This window comes from Melospiza melodia, chromosome 25, assembly GCF_035770615.1.
Source record: "Melospiza melodia melodia isolate bMelMel2 chromosome 25, bMelMel2.pri, whole genome shotgun sequence".
Classification (NCBI taxonomy): domain Eukaryota; kingdom Metazoa; phylum Chordata; class Aves; order Passeriformes; family Passerellidae; genus Melospiza; species Melospiza melodia.
In genome coordinates this window covers 10,721,408-10,735,588 of record NC_086218.1, presented here as the reverse complement: position 1 = coordinate 10,735,588, position 14,181 = coordinate 10,721,408, and the positions used below count along the sequence as shown (strand labels likewise).

General features: G+C 57.4%; 3 protein-coding genes across 4 annotated transcripts; all 3 read right to left on the bottom strand.

Annotated features, from left to right (window-relative positions):
- Positions 1–686: 686 nt before the first annotated feature.
- PRPF3 (pre-mRNA processing factor 3) lies at positions 687–10,522 on the bottom strand. 2 transcript variants are annotated; one of them, XM_063176530.1, is made up of 16 exons: positions 10,444–10,522; positions 8,671–8,826; positions 7,731–7,861; positions 5,336–5,482; positions 5,151–5,234; positions 4,825–5,045; positions 3,768–4,074; positions 3,040–3,206; positions 2,535–2,617; positions 2,281–2,424; positions 2,017–2,116; positions 1,802–1,915; positions 1,589–1,707; positions 1,243–1,326; positions 1,097–1,158; positions 687–929 (listed from the first exon to the last, which is right to left on the bottom strand). In XM_063176530.1, the coding sequence occupies exons 2-16, from the start codon at positions 8,813–8,815 to the stop codon at positions 783–785; spliced, it is 2,055 nt and encodes a 684-aa protein (XP_063032600.1). In that variant the 5' UTR covers positions 8,816–8,826; positions 10,444–10,522; the 3' UTR covers positions 687–782. The 2 variants fall into 2 exon arrangements, with proteins under 2 accessions (XP_063032600.1, XP_063032601.1); XM_063176531.1 differs by lacking the exons at positions 8,671–8,826; positions 10,444–10,522 and adding an exon at positions 6,158–6,251 and having other exon boundaries at positions 7,731–7,865.
- A 146-nt stretch (positions 10,523–10,668) lies between these two features.
- On the bottom strand, positions 10,669–11,788 carry MRPS21 (mitochondrial ribosomal protein S21). The gene is made up of 3 exons (XM_063176568.1): positions 11,605–11,788; positions 11,315–11,399; positions 10,669–10,885 (listed from the first exon to the last, which is right to left on the bottom strand). The coding sequence occupies exons 2-3, from the start codon at positions 11,395–11,397 to the stop codon at positions 10,705–10,707; spliced, it is 264 nt and encodes an 87-aa protein (XP_063032638.1). The 5' UTR covers positions 11,398–11,399; positions 11,605–11,788; the 3' UTR covers positions 10,669–10,704.
- Positions 11,789–11,843: 55 nt separating this feature from the next.
- On the bottom strand, positions 11,844–13,913 carry CIART (circadian associated repressor of transcription). Its single transcript, XM_063176564.1, has 5 exons — positions 13,653–13,913; positions 12,971–13,262; positions 12,660–12,735; positions 12,496–12,574; positions 11,844–12,413 (listed from the first exon to the last, which is right to left on the bottom strand). The coding sequence occupies exons 2-5, from the start codon at positions 13,202–13,204 to the stop codon at positions 12,170–12,172; spliced, it is 633 nt and encodes a 210-aa protein (XP_063032634.1). The 5' UTR covers positions 13,205–13,262; positions 13,653–13,913; the 3' UTR covers positions 11,844–12,169.
- Between the last annotated feature and the right edge of the window lie 268 nt (positions 13,914–14,181).

Below are 14,181 nucleotides of genomic sequence, written 5' to 3'. Positions count from 1 at the left end.
GGGGGTGCTCGGGCGGTGCGAGGCGGTCCCGGCCTGGGGTGGGGGGAAAGGCTGGGCCCCGGCGGGTGCAAGAGGCGGTGGCGGCCCGGAGGGATCGCGGGGGGGACCCCCGGGTAGCGGCCGGGCGGTGCCGGTAGGCGGTGCCGGTAGCCGAGGCGGTGCCGGTACCGGAGGCGGTCACGGCCCGGCCCCCCCCGCGCGCGCCGCCCGCCCCCCCGCCGCCATTTTGTGACTCCCGCACACCGGCGGGACGCGCACGCGCACGCCCCGCCCCCCTCCCCGCCGCGCCTGCGCGCGCGCGCCCGCCCCGCCCGGCAAGATGGCGGCGCCCCCCCCACAGAGCCGTTTGCCCCCCCCCTTCCTGGCCGTGAGGGGGCGGAGAGCGCGCGAGCATAAAAACGGCGTTTGTGCCGTAAATCCCCGAATCACTGAGCTGGGAAAACACTTCTGAGCCCAAGCCGTGACCGATTGGCACAGAGAAACTCTGTGAACCACATCCAGTCGTTATTTGGACAGAACCAGGGATGGGGATTCGAAGAAATTCCCTCATGTCCAACCTGAACATGGCCGGGCCTCCCTCAGCACAGCTTGGGGAAGAGGGGAAGCGGCTCCTGCCCACCTCACAAAGTCAAACGCAGCACCATCCTCATCCTTTTCCCCCTTGACCCAAAACAACGCTACGGCGATTTGTTTTAAAAAATATGTCTTTAATAGGGGTGCTGAGGAGAGCGATGGGAGCTGTGTGGCTCAGGGGCTGTGGGGCAGGAGCAGCCATGGCAGGCTCAGTCCGTGGACTCGAGCACGGACTCGCTGAGCGCCAGGTCCCAGTAGTGCTCGGCGCTGTGCTTCTTGAAGTGCTCCCGCGCCATGTTCTCCGTGGGGCACTGCTTGAACTTCATCTCGCCGAAGCTGCGATCCTTCGCCGTGCCCTGGAGGGAGATAAGGGGTGAGGTGTCACCCTAATTCCCACCTGGCTCCAGGGGATGTGGGGAACACAGCAATATGTGGTTTTATTTAGGTTACAGCTCAAGGAATGGGATGGAAAGTTGGATCCAACCTCAGCACCTCACCTTTGTTTTCTTAAACCACAACTCACCTCCCAAACCAGAGAGCATTTGTTTGTTTTCTTAACGGACTCCTCGTCAGACTCATCATCATCTGCAAAAACCCCAGAATAAAGCTCATTTAGCCCCTGAGATGGAGCAGGACTCCCCCCTCTGCCAGCAGCACAGCATCTCTCACCCTCTCCCTTTGTGTTTGACGTCTGCTCGTCCCACTTTATTCGATGCAGCATAAGACGTTTGAATTTCTTCTGTGCTTTGGGGCCTGTGGAAGAATCAAGACTCAACATTTTCAGAAAATCTCTTAACCTGCAGCTAGCAAAGGTTCCCTGCCTCATGGAATGATCTGGGTTTTCTGACTGGATTACTGAGCTCTGCATCATTAACAATGCAATTAAGGGAGTTTTTAATTGCCTCCTCACTTCCTTGTCCTTCCCTAACCCTGTCACCAATTTCCATAGCAATTCCTGCTGGAGGCAAGCTCCACAATGCTCTGTGGTGACCCAAGCCTGCCTAGAAGGTCTCACCTCCTTCTACCACCACCACATTGACATCTTTGTGCAGAACCACCACTCCTGTGAGGTACAGCTGCCCAGCATTCGCTTCGATTTTGAATTTTTTTGCTGGATTGCTCAAATTTCGAACCCTAAGGAAAAGATGAAAAAAAAAAAAATGTTTGTCAAAAAACAGAACTGAGAGGTCCCTCTGCTCACCTGTGAGCTGTCTCTGAGCTCACTCACCTGTACACAGCTATGTGAACCCCCTGGGAAACATCTTCCTTGAGCTTTTTCACCTTCTTGGCTTTCCGCTGCTCTGCCGTGAGCTTCCTCGCTGCGTTTGCCTCCTCGTGAGCCCTGGAAACAAACAGCACTGAAAAGGCTGATCCTAAACAAAACAGCAGCACTAAATCTACCCAGAAGTGTCCCAAAATGTCACAGCACAAGGTGCCACCTACTTCTGCCTTTTGGCCATCTGTGCTCGGACGTGAGCTTCCACCTTTGTTGGGTCCTGCACAGCTTCTGTGCCCAGCACCCGCATCAGGTTGGAAATCCTCACTGCAAGGGAATGGAAGAGGTGCTGGGAGGGCTCCTCTTGGAGAGAAGCTCTCACTGGACAGCTTTTCCCCACCAGAACAATTGCACACACACAAACCCAGTGTCCGTGTGGATTTCAGATCCCTGCAATCCCAAAGCCTGCCCAGGGCCTGGCTGTGACTCACCTTTGGGCTCTGGTGGTGGCATCAGGCCCAGCCTGACCTTCTCCTGCAGCTCCTTCTGGGCTTCTCGCCGTGTCTGGCGCCGTAATTTCTTCTGCTCTTTCTTTGTTAAATACACACCCAGGGTCACCGGCGTGTCACTGTCCACTGGAGGGAAATGAGAGCATCAGGAATGTGCCTGGAGGATGCAGGGGGACACTGGCGGTGCCACACAGAGGGGATGGGGCTGCTGGATGTCCCCAAAGCCAGGGCCATACCTGGAGGGTTGAGCTGGGCTGGGTGCTCCACCAGGTTGGTGATCCCAAAGTATTCGTCTTTCTTTGAGGTCGTGCCGCCTTTTCTAGAAAGGAGAGAGTTGGGCATCATGGAAGAATTGCCAGCATGAATTCCTGCACAAATCCCAACCCAGAGCTCGATGGGCCAAAGGAGACCCGTGGTGGTGTTAATGTACAGGTGTCTCCCCCCATTTTGGGGTTCAAAAGCAGGGCCCCACATCCATCGTGAACAAAACTTGTGCAGATCATAAATAAAACCAAACTTCCTCAACTCTGGGCTAAAATATCCCTGCAACTCCACAGCAGCTGCCTACCACAGCCCCCAGAGAAACTTGGGGAGCAAACTCAGTGCCTGATCTTGGAGATGAGGTGAAATTAGATGTTCAAGCATGAACATCTGGCCTGATTTTCCACATGTTTCCCACACCCACCATGCAGCTCCTGAATTCCTGCTGTGGCAGAACCATCAACACCTGGAAATACTCACAAATCCAGGCCATTGGGGATGATGTAGGAGTCCCACCACTCAATCTCTGGGATCTCCCCCTCCTTCAGCTCCTTCTTTGGGGTGATCAGAGCTAGTTTGGTGGAAGTGTGAATCCCAGTTTTCCTGGCAGCCTGGGAGATCTCTGCCTGCAGCTTTTCTAGCTGAGCCTGAGGAGGAAAACGGAACAGAAAGGTCATTCCAAGCCAGCAGAAGCTCTGTGGAGAGCTGAACACAAATCACCTGCTGATTTATCAGGATTCTCAAACAATCTGAAGCAGAGAGAAACCACACAGCACATGATGGAGAGGGGAAGCTCCCAAGCCTGCCAAAACTCTGCTCTTGTTCCTGAGCCTTTCAGGACCATGGAACATTCCCAAAGGAACATCTCCCTCCAGGGATTGTATCCCTGGACTTTTTCTCTCCCTTTTTCCCCAAGAACTTGGAGCATTTTAACAAAATTCCTTTTAAATCTCCTCTTTTGAGTTGATCACTCAGCCAGAAAGAGATTTGTTCTCTTGAGAACTTTACAATGTTTTGTCAAAAAAATGGAGAGTTTGCCCTTCAGGAGGTGAAGACAGTGGTGAGAAAGCCCTTGCTGACTTGGGCACACACCATCCCAACAAAACCAGGGCTTTTAAGAAAAAGTTTCAGGTAATTTGACTGGAAAACATCAGAATCAAAGCCAGCCCAGGAGAGGAGAATCCCCTCCTACCCAAGACCTCTGATACCTTTGTTCTCAATCTTTGGGCAATTTTCTCAAATTTGCCTTTTTCATGGAACTTAAAGGTGCGTTTCTGCCGCTGGGCCGGGGTTATGGAGACCCGGGGGTCAAAGTATGTGTTTGATTCCATATCCTCTGAGGGCTTTTCCTTCAGCTGCTGCTTGAACTGCTCTCTCTTCACTGCTCTGATGTTGGCCTTCAGGGTGGGCATGCGGTGGGTGAGCTCGATCTCCTTCCCGCTGGCATCCACTGTCCGGCCCTGCTCATCCAGGATCAGAGGTGTTGGCTTGGTCTGATCCTTCAGCTCCACTTTCCTGAGGGGCAGGATAAGGTATGTTCCATTCAAATGTGAATACAGCACTAAATCAAAGGAAATTTGAGCTTATTTCCATGGTTTCTGTATTTTCTGTATTTTTACAGCTCATCTGTAGTGCCAGAAGAGACTCCAGCCTTGGAGAAAAGACTCCAATCTCAGCCAAGGGAGGAGGAACCTCCATTTCACCTCTTTTAATATAAAATTTATTCCTTCAGCAGCAGTCAATGTCACTGCTGAGGAACCAGCAGCACTGGAGAAGTGTCATTGTCAGATTTTCTGAAAAATCCCTTCACCAGGATTTCTTCTCCTGGGAAGCTGAGAAGCTTCAGAGAAAAACAAAAACAATAATTGTCTGATTGCTTCTCTCGTGTTTTGCTGCTTTGGAATGTGCTCTGGAGATTGTATGATTGGTTTAAATGTGAATTGTTTTTACTTAATGACCAATGAAGAGACAGTCATGAGTTTTAGCCTTTGGTCTGTATCCTTTCTGTATTCTTTAGTATAGCTTTAGTATAGCATTAATATAATATAATGTAATGTAATGCAATGTAATGCAATGTAATGTGATATGTGATATAATGTGATATAAATAATAAATATAATATAAATAATAAATATAATAAATATAACATAATATAATAATAAATTATCCTTTTAAGAACATGGAATCAGATTGACTGATCTCTCCCCTTGTTGGGGCTGTCTGTAAATTCCCAGAGAAGCCTTTGGGGTTCACCCCGGTACTCACGGCGGCGCGATGCCCATGGCGTGCAGGTTGGCCAGTCCCACCATGTTGGCATTGCCAATGAGCCCTGGTTTCAGTGCCAGCTGAGCCTGGATCCTGGCCTGCAGCTCTGCAGCTTTCCTGGCTTTCTCAATGGCATCATTCATGAACGTGGCTGCCTGAGAGGGCTGGATGGTGTTGCCGATGGGGAGCCGCTCCGATTGGGATGAGGAAGAAATTTTGGGCTGTTGAAAGAGAAGGAAGTTTTGCTCCATGCCTGTTCCAGCAGACCCAGGCTAACATATCACAGCTGAAACAGGGGCCAGGGATGTGTGGGATTTGCCTGTTACCTGTGGGGTTGGAGGACTGATGAAACTCAGCTGCTTTTTCCTCTCCTCAATCTGTCGCGTGGCTGCCTCCATCATCTGTTTGATCTGTGGGACAAAACAGACAGTGAGTTTTCCTTTGCTCAGTTTGGGATACAAGTTAGGATAAGCTCTACACTGTGTGGGGACACAGCCCAGCTAAAACCAACCTGGAGCTTAGTCAGCATCCCTGGGCTCTCTGATGGAGGGCCTGGAATGACTTCAGGTTCATCCTCAACCTCCTCGAACCGTGGGATGCGCCGTTTCTTGACACCAGAGGATTCCTTGGACACCTCAGAGTCATCACCAAACACATCCTAGTGTAAGGAAACAGCAGAAAGCTGTGGTTAGAACAAAATGTTCTCCTCCCAGAGCAGGATTTGAGATGAGAAACCAGCAGCATGTCTCAGCTCCAGCTCCATAACGCAGAATTCCAGGGTGGCACGTGCAGGCTGAGCCCAAGCCCAGCCTGGGCCCTGCTCCCCCACCAGAGAAACACCAATGGAGTCCATGCAAGAGGAGGAGACATCACAGGGATGAGCCTGCCTAACAGCACCACTGCTCCCCTGGCTGCTCAGAGGGGGGACTGGCACTGAGGAGATGTGGAAAGACAGAAATGGCCTGGCCAGAGCTGATCTGACTGGGATAAAAACATCTCCACATCTTCCACCAACTTGAGAGGGTTTGGTGAAAGAATCTGTGCTGTCCTACCAAGCAAAAGGAGAATGTGGCTTCTGTTCCCAGGGAGTGTTGGGACACCTGCAGCATTCCCTCACACTCCAGAGAAGCACATGGAGCAATGGCCCCTCTGATGGGTTTTCAGCAGCCTCAGATCACCAAACAAAAGGCACAGCACATTTTTCACAGAGCTCTGCTCAGGCCCAGCCCCAGGATCTGTGGATTCCATCATCAGTGCCTGGTTTGTGTGTGGAAACCTGGATGTAGTGTGTGTGTGTGTGTCAAGGTGTTATTTGAAAAGAAAATATACACACCGGTTGGGAGCGTTAGTTGCAATCCCTTCTTCACTACAACGGTTCATATCCTACAAGGACACTTCCTCAGCCACACAGGTACTTCTTGGAAAACCTACAAGTTCAAGAGAAAGGACTTGCCCATAGTATAAAGTGTGGAAACTTTACGTTCAGTTCCTGACCTTCCCAAGCCATGACCTACCCCAGAGTGAACCGAGGAGCGGCAGCTGGGCCTGGGAACCAGCACTGCCCGAGGCCATGGGGACAACAGGAGCCAGGAGAGATCCCTGTGCTGGGGCAGGCTCAGTCAGTCTGAGAGTTCTGACCACCTCAGAGACCAGTTTGTGTTCCTGCAGGGTCCAGGCAGACCCAGAGTGCAATGGATGAGTGCCAAGAGATGGGATTGCAGAGAGAAGAGCGAGGATTTGGCAGGAGGAACATCTCCCTCCGTGCCAGGAGCCAAGAGAAGAAGGAGCAGTTTCTGCTCTTGCTGCCCAGCCCAGCTTCTGGCACAGCCAGGAACTCCAGCAGTGCTCAGGCCAGACAGCCCTGTGGCTTCACTGGGGAAGGGTCCCCTGCTGCAGCCCCAGCCCTGCTCCTGCTGCCATCACCAGATGGAACTTTGCTGGTGGGAGATCCTTGCTGCCATCACAGATCCCTCTGCCATCAGCTGCTCTCCCCAGCAGGCTGTCACCACACTGCTGCCATCACCAAGTGGTGGCACTGCCAATGTCCCCACCGCTGCCGTGCCCAGAGGAGCACTTGGACCTCCAGCCCTGCTCAACCCTCACACTCCCACAGCCCCAGGGACCAGCTCAGAAAAGAATTCCTGGAGGGAAATGAGGAGTCCCAGCACTCCCAAAGAGATGCAGATCCTGACAGGACTGCTCTGGCTCACTGAGGTTCAGTGCTGACTGCAATGTTGGGGAAACCCAGAGTGCCCTAAAATAGGAACCTCAGGAAGAGTGAAAGGAACATCACTGTGAGCAGGAGCAGCACGGAGAGGGACTGTCAGACTTGGCAGAGTGATGGCAAAATGGAATTCTGCAGGATGCTGAGAGAAGTCCTCAAGAGAAGAAAGAAGTGAAAACAGCTCTGGATGGACCTTCCACCATCCCAGGCAAGGGAGAAACAGCAGAGCAATGAAATCCCAGCTGGAATCAATCCTGTGCTAAGGCAGGAGCTGCCAAAAAACACCTGTTGGTGATTCTGGGTGGAGAAAGGGAATGAAAACCCCCCAGATCATCCACCAGAGAGCCCCGGTGCTGTGTCAGGGCACAGGGAGCAATGGGACATCCCTGGGAGCAGCTCCAAATGAAAATACAAGCACAAGGAGCACTGAGAAGGGAGATGGATGCCCATGGATTCACTCCAGCAGCCTCACAGAAAGCCAAAGCCAGGCTTCCACCCGGGCTTTGGGAAAGAGAACCACAAGGTAAAGGCTCCCACACTTCACCATGGAGAGGAGTCATTTCTCTTGAACATTCCAAGCTGTACCTCTCTGGAAGAGGAGAGTGTGCCAGAGCACCAGTGCTGCCTGCAGGCCCCCCAGCCACAGGAACAAACCAATCAATAATCAATAATCAATAATCACCTTTAGCTCCCGTTTGCGGTTCCGGTCGCTGTTGGATTTGGAGTGCCGGGAGCTCCGTCCTTCCTCCACTGCCTCGAAGAGTTTGTCTACAAATCTCAGGGTGGAATCATCCAGGAAGGGTTTCAGGTGGTCTGCAAAGGAGGAAAATCCCATCAGTGCTGAATTCTGAGCTCGAGGTGGGCAAGAGGATGGAGAACCCAGAGACTCCTTGGAAAATGGAAACCACTTAAATTTAAATGCGATTCCAGTCTACAAACTTCAGGTGTGATTCAATTTAAGTGTGGTTCAAGTCTACAAACACAGGGAGACCTGGAAGCCTCTGGGATCTTGGATTGTGTTGTCAGGAGCTTTAAACTAAGGGATTAAGGGAGAAGCAAAGCAGGGCTGTAATGGGCAAAAACATCACCTTAGTTAAATTACCATTTTCAGTTCCTTGGATAAATAATTAATTTTTACTTGTATTTTGTAAAACATCCCAAGGCCTCCAGCTGAGTCTGGTAGGGCTGTAATGGGCAAAAAAAGCACCCTAGTTAAAATACCATTTCCAATTCCTTAAATGAGGAATTAATTTTTACTCATTGGATTTTTTAACACATCCTAAGACCTCCAGCTTTGAGTCCGACCTGATGGATTTTCCCCTCCTCACCCAAGAGGACCACCCTGTGCCCCTTCCCCTCCATCCTAGCAAAGTTTGGGGCTATTTTCCATTAAGAGAACTGCCCTGTACCCCTGCCCCTCCACCCTGGCAAGTTTTGGGGGTGCTCATTTCCAGTTCCTTGAATAAGGAATTAATTTTTACTCGTTGTATTTGGTAACTCATCCCACGGCCTCCAGCTGAACGTGGCGGATTTTCCCCTCCTCGCTTCACGGAGGGTGACAGAACTGCCCCTCCACCCTGGCGAGGTTTTGGGCCGTTTTCCAAGCCCAGCTCTGGACATACCAGCTGCTTTTTTCTTGTCCATGCCCTTGCCCACGCAGTTGAGGGCTGCAGTGACCACGGTGGGCTCCGAGAAGCCGAGCACTCGCTTCACCGTCTTCTCGATCCATGGCTTCAGCTCGTCCAGCTCCCGCTTGGACAGAGACATCTCTGCTCAGGCTGCAAGGAGAAACAGCAAACAGGGCCCTGGGCTTCATCACCTCATCCAAACCACCTCTGGGAGATGAGGTTTGGGAGAAATGTGGCACACTCGAGGTAGCTCTGCTGCTGTAGGTGGGGTAAAATCAGTAGGTGGTGTTGGAAAGGGAAAAGTTTTAATAAAAGGCAAAATGACAAAGCTCTATAGAGAGAAAACTTGAGCTAGGGGCTCTTGCTCTCAGTAAAACATCCCGCAAAAGTAATTTGTTCTTTTGTTTTTCTAATTAATTGCTTAGGTGAAACCTTTTGGCTTCTGTCCAATTGGCTGCCCTTAAGTTTGAAGTGAAATCCCTAAAATCTTACTTTGTCCAATTTCCTATCCTTAAGTTTGAGAGGAAATCCCGAAAATCTTACGAAGTATCCTTTTACCTAACTAAAGAAAGAATCTTTTGGGCTTTTTTTTCCTTTTTTAGGAGATTAATGGTAATTTAGCCACTTTGTTAACAAGGTGCAAATTCCTATAATCACCTCCTCCCTCAGGGATCAGCTCCATGGGTGGGAAAAGCTTTTGTGGGCTAAAATGAGATAAAACCACATGAGGAGGAAGGTCTGAGCCCCCCAAATCCCTCCATGGGGTTTGGGAAGAGAGAAGCACTGAGAGGGGAACATGTGGGACCCCACAAAACAACCCGAGCCCCTTCCCCAAGGGGCAGCCCCAAATCTGGGCTGGTTTCTGGCACTCACATCCCCTCACAGCCAGGGTTGAGGCTGCAACTGCTTTTAACTGGGCCCTAATAGGATTTGGGGAAATCTCCTTAGGGCTGAGCTGGAGCTGGGCACTGCGGTGGGGCTGGATGGACACCTGGGAGAGCTGGGAATGGGTCTGGGGTCAGGGATCCTTCCTGGGAATAGAAATGGGGTCAGTTATCCATCCTGGAGCTGGGAATGGGGTCTGGGGTCAGTTATCCCTCCTGGGGTTCAGCCCTAACAGAGCCCCCCATTCCAGGTCCGTGAGCAGTTCCAGGAGGTCACTGCTGCTCCCTCCAGAGCCTGGAAACCTCTGCAGGTTCTGCTTTTCCTGGCAGTTTCCTCACAGCCAGGTTCAAACAGAGCCCAAACGCAAATCGCGGTGTTTCCCCCACGCGTTCTGAGCCTGCGGAGCCTGAGGGCAAGCAGGACTCACAAATCACAGCCCCGAGACACCAACGGCTCTGAGCGCGTCCGTAATAAACCGCAAAATTCGTGTAATTAGAGCCGGGTCACCCTCCACCGGGGGAGCAACGGCTTCACTTCCCGGCTGTTCCCGTGTCACACCGGGACAGCGGAGCCGCCGCGGGGAGGGGACACAACCCCGGCACCGGGATCAATGAACACGGCCGAGCACTGCCGGGGATTTCCCTCGCACGGACAGACAGACGGAGCTCCGGAGATACGGAGCTCCCACCGACCCCGCTCCCGCAGGGCCCGGCATCCCCCGGGGCCGCGGAGCTCCGCCCGGGGCCCGGCCCGGCCCCCTCAGCGCGGCGCGCCGGGCCCGGGGCCACCTCCGCCACCGCCTCCCGCCCTCCCTCCTTCCCGCCAGCCCGCCCGCTCCCCCCGTTCCCTGCACGCCCTCCGAGGCCCCGCAATTTCCCTCACCGGCGCCGTTTTCCCTCACGCCGCTCCCGGTCCCGGCCCGGCGGCCCCTGACGGTGACGGCGCGTCGGGGCGGAAGCGGAAAGGCGCGCGCGGCGCGTGCGCGGCCGGGGGCACGCGGGGGCCGCCGGGAAGGCGGGACCTCCGAGAGGCGCGCGCGCTCAGCCCCGCCCATAGACCACGCCCCCTTCCCCTCACGCCCTCATTAACCAAACTCAATTAAAACAATTAAAGCGAGACGGTTTTTATTGGGGCAGGACCCCCTCAGCAGCCCGGCCACGGGTCCTGGCGGGCGCTCCTGGCCAGGAAGGCGATCTTGCGCGCCATCTCGGCGCAGTACACCCGGCGGCACGCCTCGAACGCCCGCCGCCGCCGCGCCCGGGTCGGCTTCTCGTAGTAGCGGGAGCGCCGCACCGCGTCGGCCACGCCGTCCTGCACCAGGATCCTGCGGGAGGGGAGAGAAAGCAGCGGTGACAGCGGCAGGGAAGGATCCGGGATGAGCCAGCCCACGCTGCCAGCCCTGGGCACGGCCCGGTCCCGGTGCGGACCCCTCGGCCCGGTCACCGTGCGGACCCTCAGCGCCTTCTGCTCGCCATCCATCCATGAGGGGAGCGAGGGGAAGGAACCCCCCGAGCTCAGTTTAAGGTGGGATCTACGAAGGTCTGTGAGCAGAGAGCTCAGTGACGGCAGCGCCTCCTCCTGCGCTTCCCGAGGAATATTCCTTTATTTCACTGCTTAACGCCCAATCCCAGCAGTCAGCAGGATGTGCAGCTCATGCGAAAAGCCCTCCCGTCACTTTCTGCTCCAGAAATTCTGGTTCTGACCCAGTGCATGAAGGAATTGCAGCCCCTCCGGAGTTCCCCCCGGTGCTCACCTGTTGAGGACGCCGTACGCCGCCTCCACGTTCCCGTTCTGCACCATCACCGTGCGACCCACGAAGCGCAGGTGGTTCGCCATGGCTGTGGGATGGGGGCGGTGGAACCGGGCGGTCCCGGGGCTCGGGGGAGCCTCTCCCTCCTCCCCGCGCCCCGGGTACAGAGAGGGGCCGGTGCTTCCCGCCCCGCTCCCGGGGACACCGAGGGAGCCCGAAGGGAACACGGCAAGGACCCCCCGCCCCACAAGCGGCCTCTCCCCGCTCCCGGTAGGGTCCCGGTCCCGACTGACCCCGGTGAAGCCGCGGCCGCTCCGCGCCGGTACCGGAAGCGGCTAAAGGCGGAATTTCCGTTGGGAGGGATTTCCGGTACTACCGGGACTTCCGGCGGGCAGAGCCGGGACCGGCGGGGCCTCCCGGGGTCCCAAGCGGAGGGGACAGAGGGGCACCAAGGACCGGGACCGGCTCTGAGCCCCCCCCGGGATAGGAACGCGCCCCCCGCCCCACCGAGCACAGAGGACACGACACCGGCTGGCCCCGGCCGCTCCCGCGGCGTTTATTGCTTCCAGCAGGGCCGGCTCCGGGCCCTCCCCGCTCGGGGGGGTCCCCACGTTCCCCCCCAGCCGCCGGGGGAAGGCACAAGCCCGGGAGGGCCCGGTCCCCGCGGGGAGGGGGCTCCGCTCCGGCCAAGGCACGCGGCCGCCCCGCGGCTGGGGCTTCTGGCGGGGGTTCGGTGCCTCCCCCGGTCAGTCCCGCCCGCCCGCGGGTCTCACTGACCACCGGTAAAAAATAAATCAAAAAAAAAGGCAAAACCAAGAAATGCAGACGAGATCTCCCCCCCCCGAGCCGGGGGGGGCGTCACACGTCCGGCGCCGGGGGGGACTCGGGGGGTCCCCGCTGCTGGAACGGCCCCGCGGCGCTGCCGAGCGGCAGCTCCCCGGGCAGGCGGCGGCACCGGGGAGCCCCGGCGGCACCGGCGGGAGGGCGGCGGCGCGGGGGAGCCGCGGGAGGAGCCGAGTCCAGCGCGGGTTTGGGGGCGACGTGGGGGAACCAGAGGCGCAGCATGGCCTCCACCTGCAGCAGCGTCCCCAGGTAGCGAGCACTGCGGGGAGAGAGCTCCGGTCACGCTCCGCGGAGCGGGGACACCCCCGTGCCCGCCCCACGGGGTCACGGGGAACACTCACCCCATTTCTGGCTTCTGCAGCACCCCAATGATCCGCTGGAGCCGGTCCATGGCCACGCTCTGCTGGAAGCTGCTCAGCCCTGGGGAGGCCCGAAATTGGGTGAATTCTCCCCAAAGGGAAAGAGGGGTCTGGGGGAGGGGGATGAGGGTGTGGGGGGCACCCACCTCTGTCGTACCGGCCCCGCCGCAGCCCCTCCAGCAGCTCCGCCAGCGGCCGGATGAAGCCCCGGAGCTCCCGGCACTGCCAGGACAGGGAGGAGGAGGAGGAGGTGACTGCGCTGCACCCGCAATGGGAAGGGGGCTCGTGTACCCCTCACCCCCAAATCCTGCCTCAGTTTCCCCACCCACCCATTTCAGGTGAGGAAACTGAGGCAGGCCCAGCTTTTTTTATGGGACCAAGCCCTCCCCTCACCTCCCATTTTTAGGGTGCCACTTTGTTTTGTGCCAAAGCCTCATTTTTTGTGCCAGACCCTCACCTTTTGGGCAAAGAGTCGATCGCCATCGCTGGGAGGGACATCCCCGCCCTCCCCTTTCCGCGGGCGCTTCCCCCCGCGCGGGGACGGCGGCGATTCGGGGCTGCCCCGCTCCAGCCCCGCCGGGCGCTTGCGGCTCCGCTCGGCTCTGGGGGGGCTCCGGGGGCAGCTCTCGGCCTCGGCCCCACTGTCAGAGGCGGGGGAGCCGCAGGAGCAGGCGCGGGCAGGGGGCTCCATGGCGGGCTTGGCCCCCCCAGGGGAGCCTCTCGCTGCGTTCAGCTCCAGCCGAGGCTGCCTGGGGGATGGAGGGAGGGAAACACCGGGGGGATATCGGACAAAAATGGAAGGCGAGGAAAGAACTGCCTTGTTCTCCCGTGGGGGTGTCATCCCCACAGCCCCAGTGCTGCCTCGCATAGGGGAGCAGATCTCCTGAGCAGGGTGGGGGTGCAGGGACCCAGGTGGCACCGGGACCCTTCACCCACGACACCCCCCAGACCCAAAATACCCTCCAGGACCACCCTCAGCCCCAGGCCCCATTCCCCCCCAATATAGGAACCCCCCAGCAGCTCCGCCCCCTCCATCCCCTGCCGCCCCCTCCCCAGGACCGAGATCCCCCCGCAGGAGCCCCCACCCGTGATGGGACCCCCAGGACCTCCCCCCCAGCCCCGGTCACCCCGGGTCCCACCTGCTCCCGCCTGCACCTGCGGTGGTGCCGCTGTCCCTGTCTCGGTGTCGCTGTTCCCGTCCCTGCCCCGGTGCCGGTATCACCGTTCCGGTATCAGTGTCCCGTTGCCGGTGCCGCTGTCCCCGTTTCCCGGCCGCTGTCGGTGTCCCCGGGCAGGTTCGGCGGTGGCCGTGCCGGTGTCCCCGTGCCGGTGCCGCTGTTCCGGTGTCCCGGTCTCTGTGTCCCGGTGCCGGTCCCGCCCCGCCCGCGGCGGCCCCACGCGGACACGTGCGCGGCCGCACGTGCCTCCGGCCGGGCCCCGCCCCGCCCCGATCCCATTGGCCTTCGCGCCCGAGGAGGCCACGCCCCTTTCTTACTATTGGCTCGCTGCCGCAGCCCGGCGCTGATTGGCCGGAGGGCGGGGCTCTGGCCACGCCCCTCTGCGCGGCGATTCGGGGCACGCGGCGCCAGGCACCGCCCCCGTTCCCTCAGCCAATGGGCGGCGGTCTCGGCGGCGCTGCTCGGCCAATGGGCGTGGCGGCCCCGCCCC

Bases quoted from the DNA above. Each gene is read 5' to 3' on its own strand.
- MRPS21 (XM_063176568.1), bottom strand. From the start codon at position 11,397: ATGGCGAACCACCTGCGCTTCGTGGGTCGCACGGTGATGGTGCAGAAC. The intron at 10,886-11,314 runs GTGAGCACCGGG...CCCCTCCCGCAG, and splicing joins GCGTACGGCGTCCTCAACAG to GATCCTGGTGCAGGACGGCG.
- CIART (XM_063176564.1), bottom strand. From the start codon at position 13,204: ATGGAGCCCCCTGCCCGCGCCTGCTCCTGCGGCTCCCCCGCCTCTGAC. The intron at 12,736-12,970 runs GTGAGGGTCTGG...CTGTCCTGGCAG, and splicing joins ATCGACTCTTTGCCCAAAAG to TGCCGGGAGCTCCGGGGCTT. The intron at 12,575-12,659 runs GTGGGTGCCCCC...GGGCCTCCCCAG, and splicing joins GCGGGGCCGGTACGACAGAG to GGCTGAGCAGCTTCCAGCAG.
- PRPF3 (XM_063176530.1), bottom strand. From the start codon at position 8,815: ATGTCTCTGTCCAAGCGGGAGCTGGACGAGCTGAAGCCATGGATCGAG. The intron at 1,916-2,016 runs GTAGGTGGCACC...GTTTGTTTCCAG, and splicing joins CAGATGGCCAAAAGGCAGAA to GGCTCACGAGGAGGCAAACG. The intron at 1,159-1,242 runs GTGAGAGATGCT...GGGTTTTTGCAG, and splicing joins GTCAAACACAAAGGGAGAGG to ATGATGATGAGTCTGACGAG.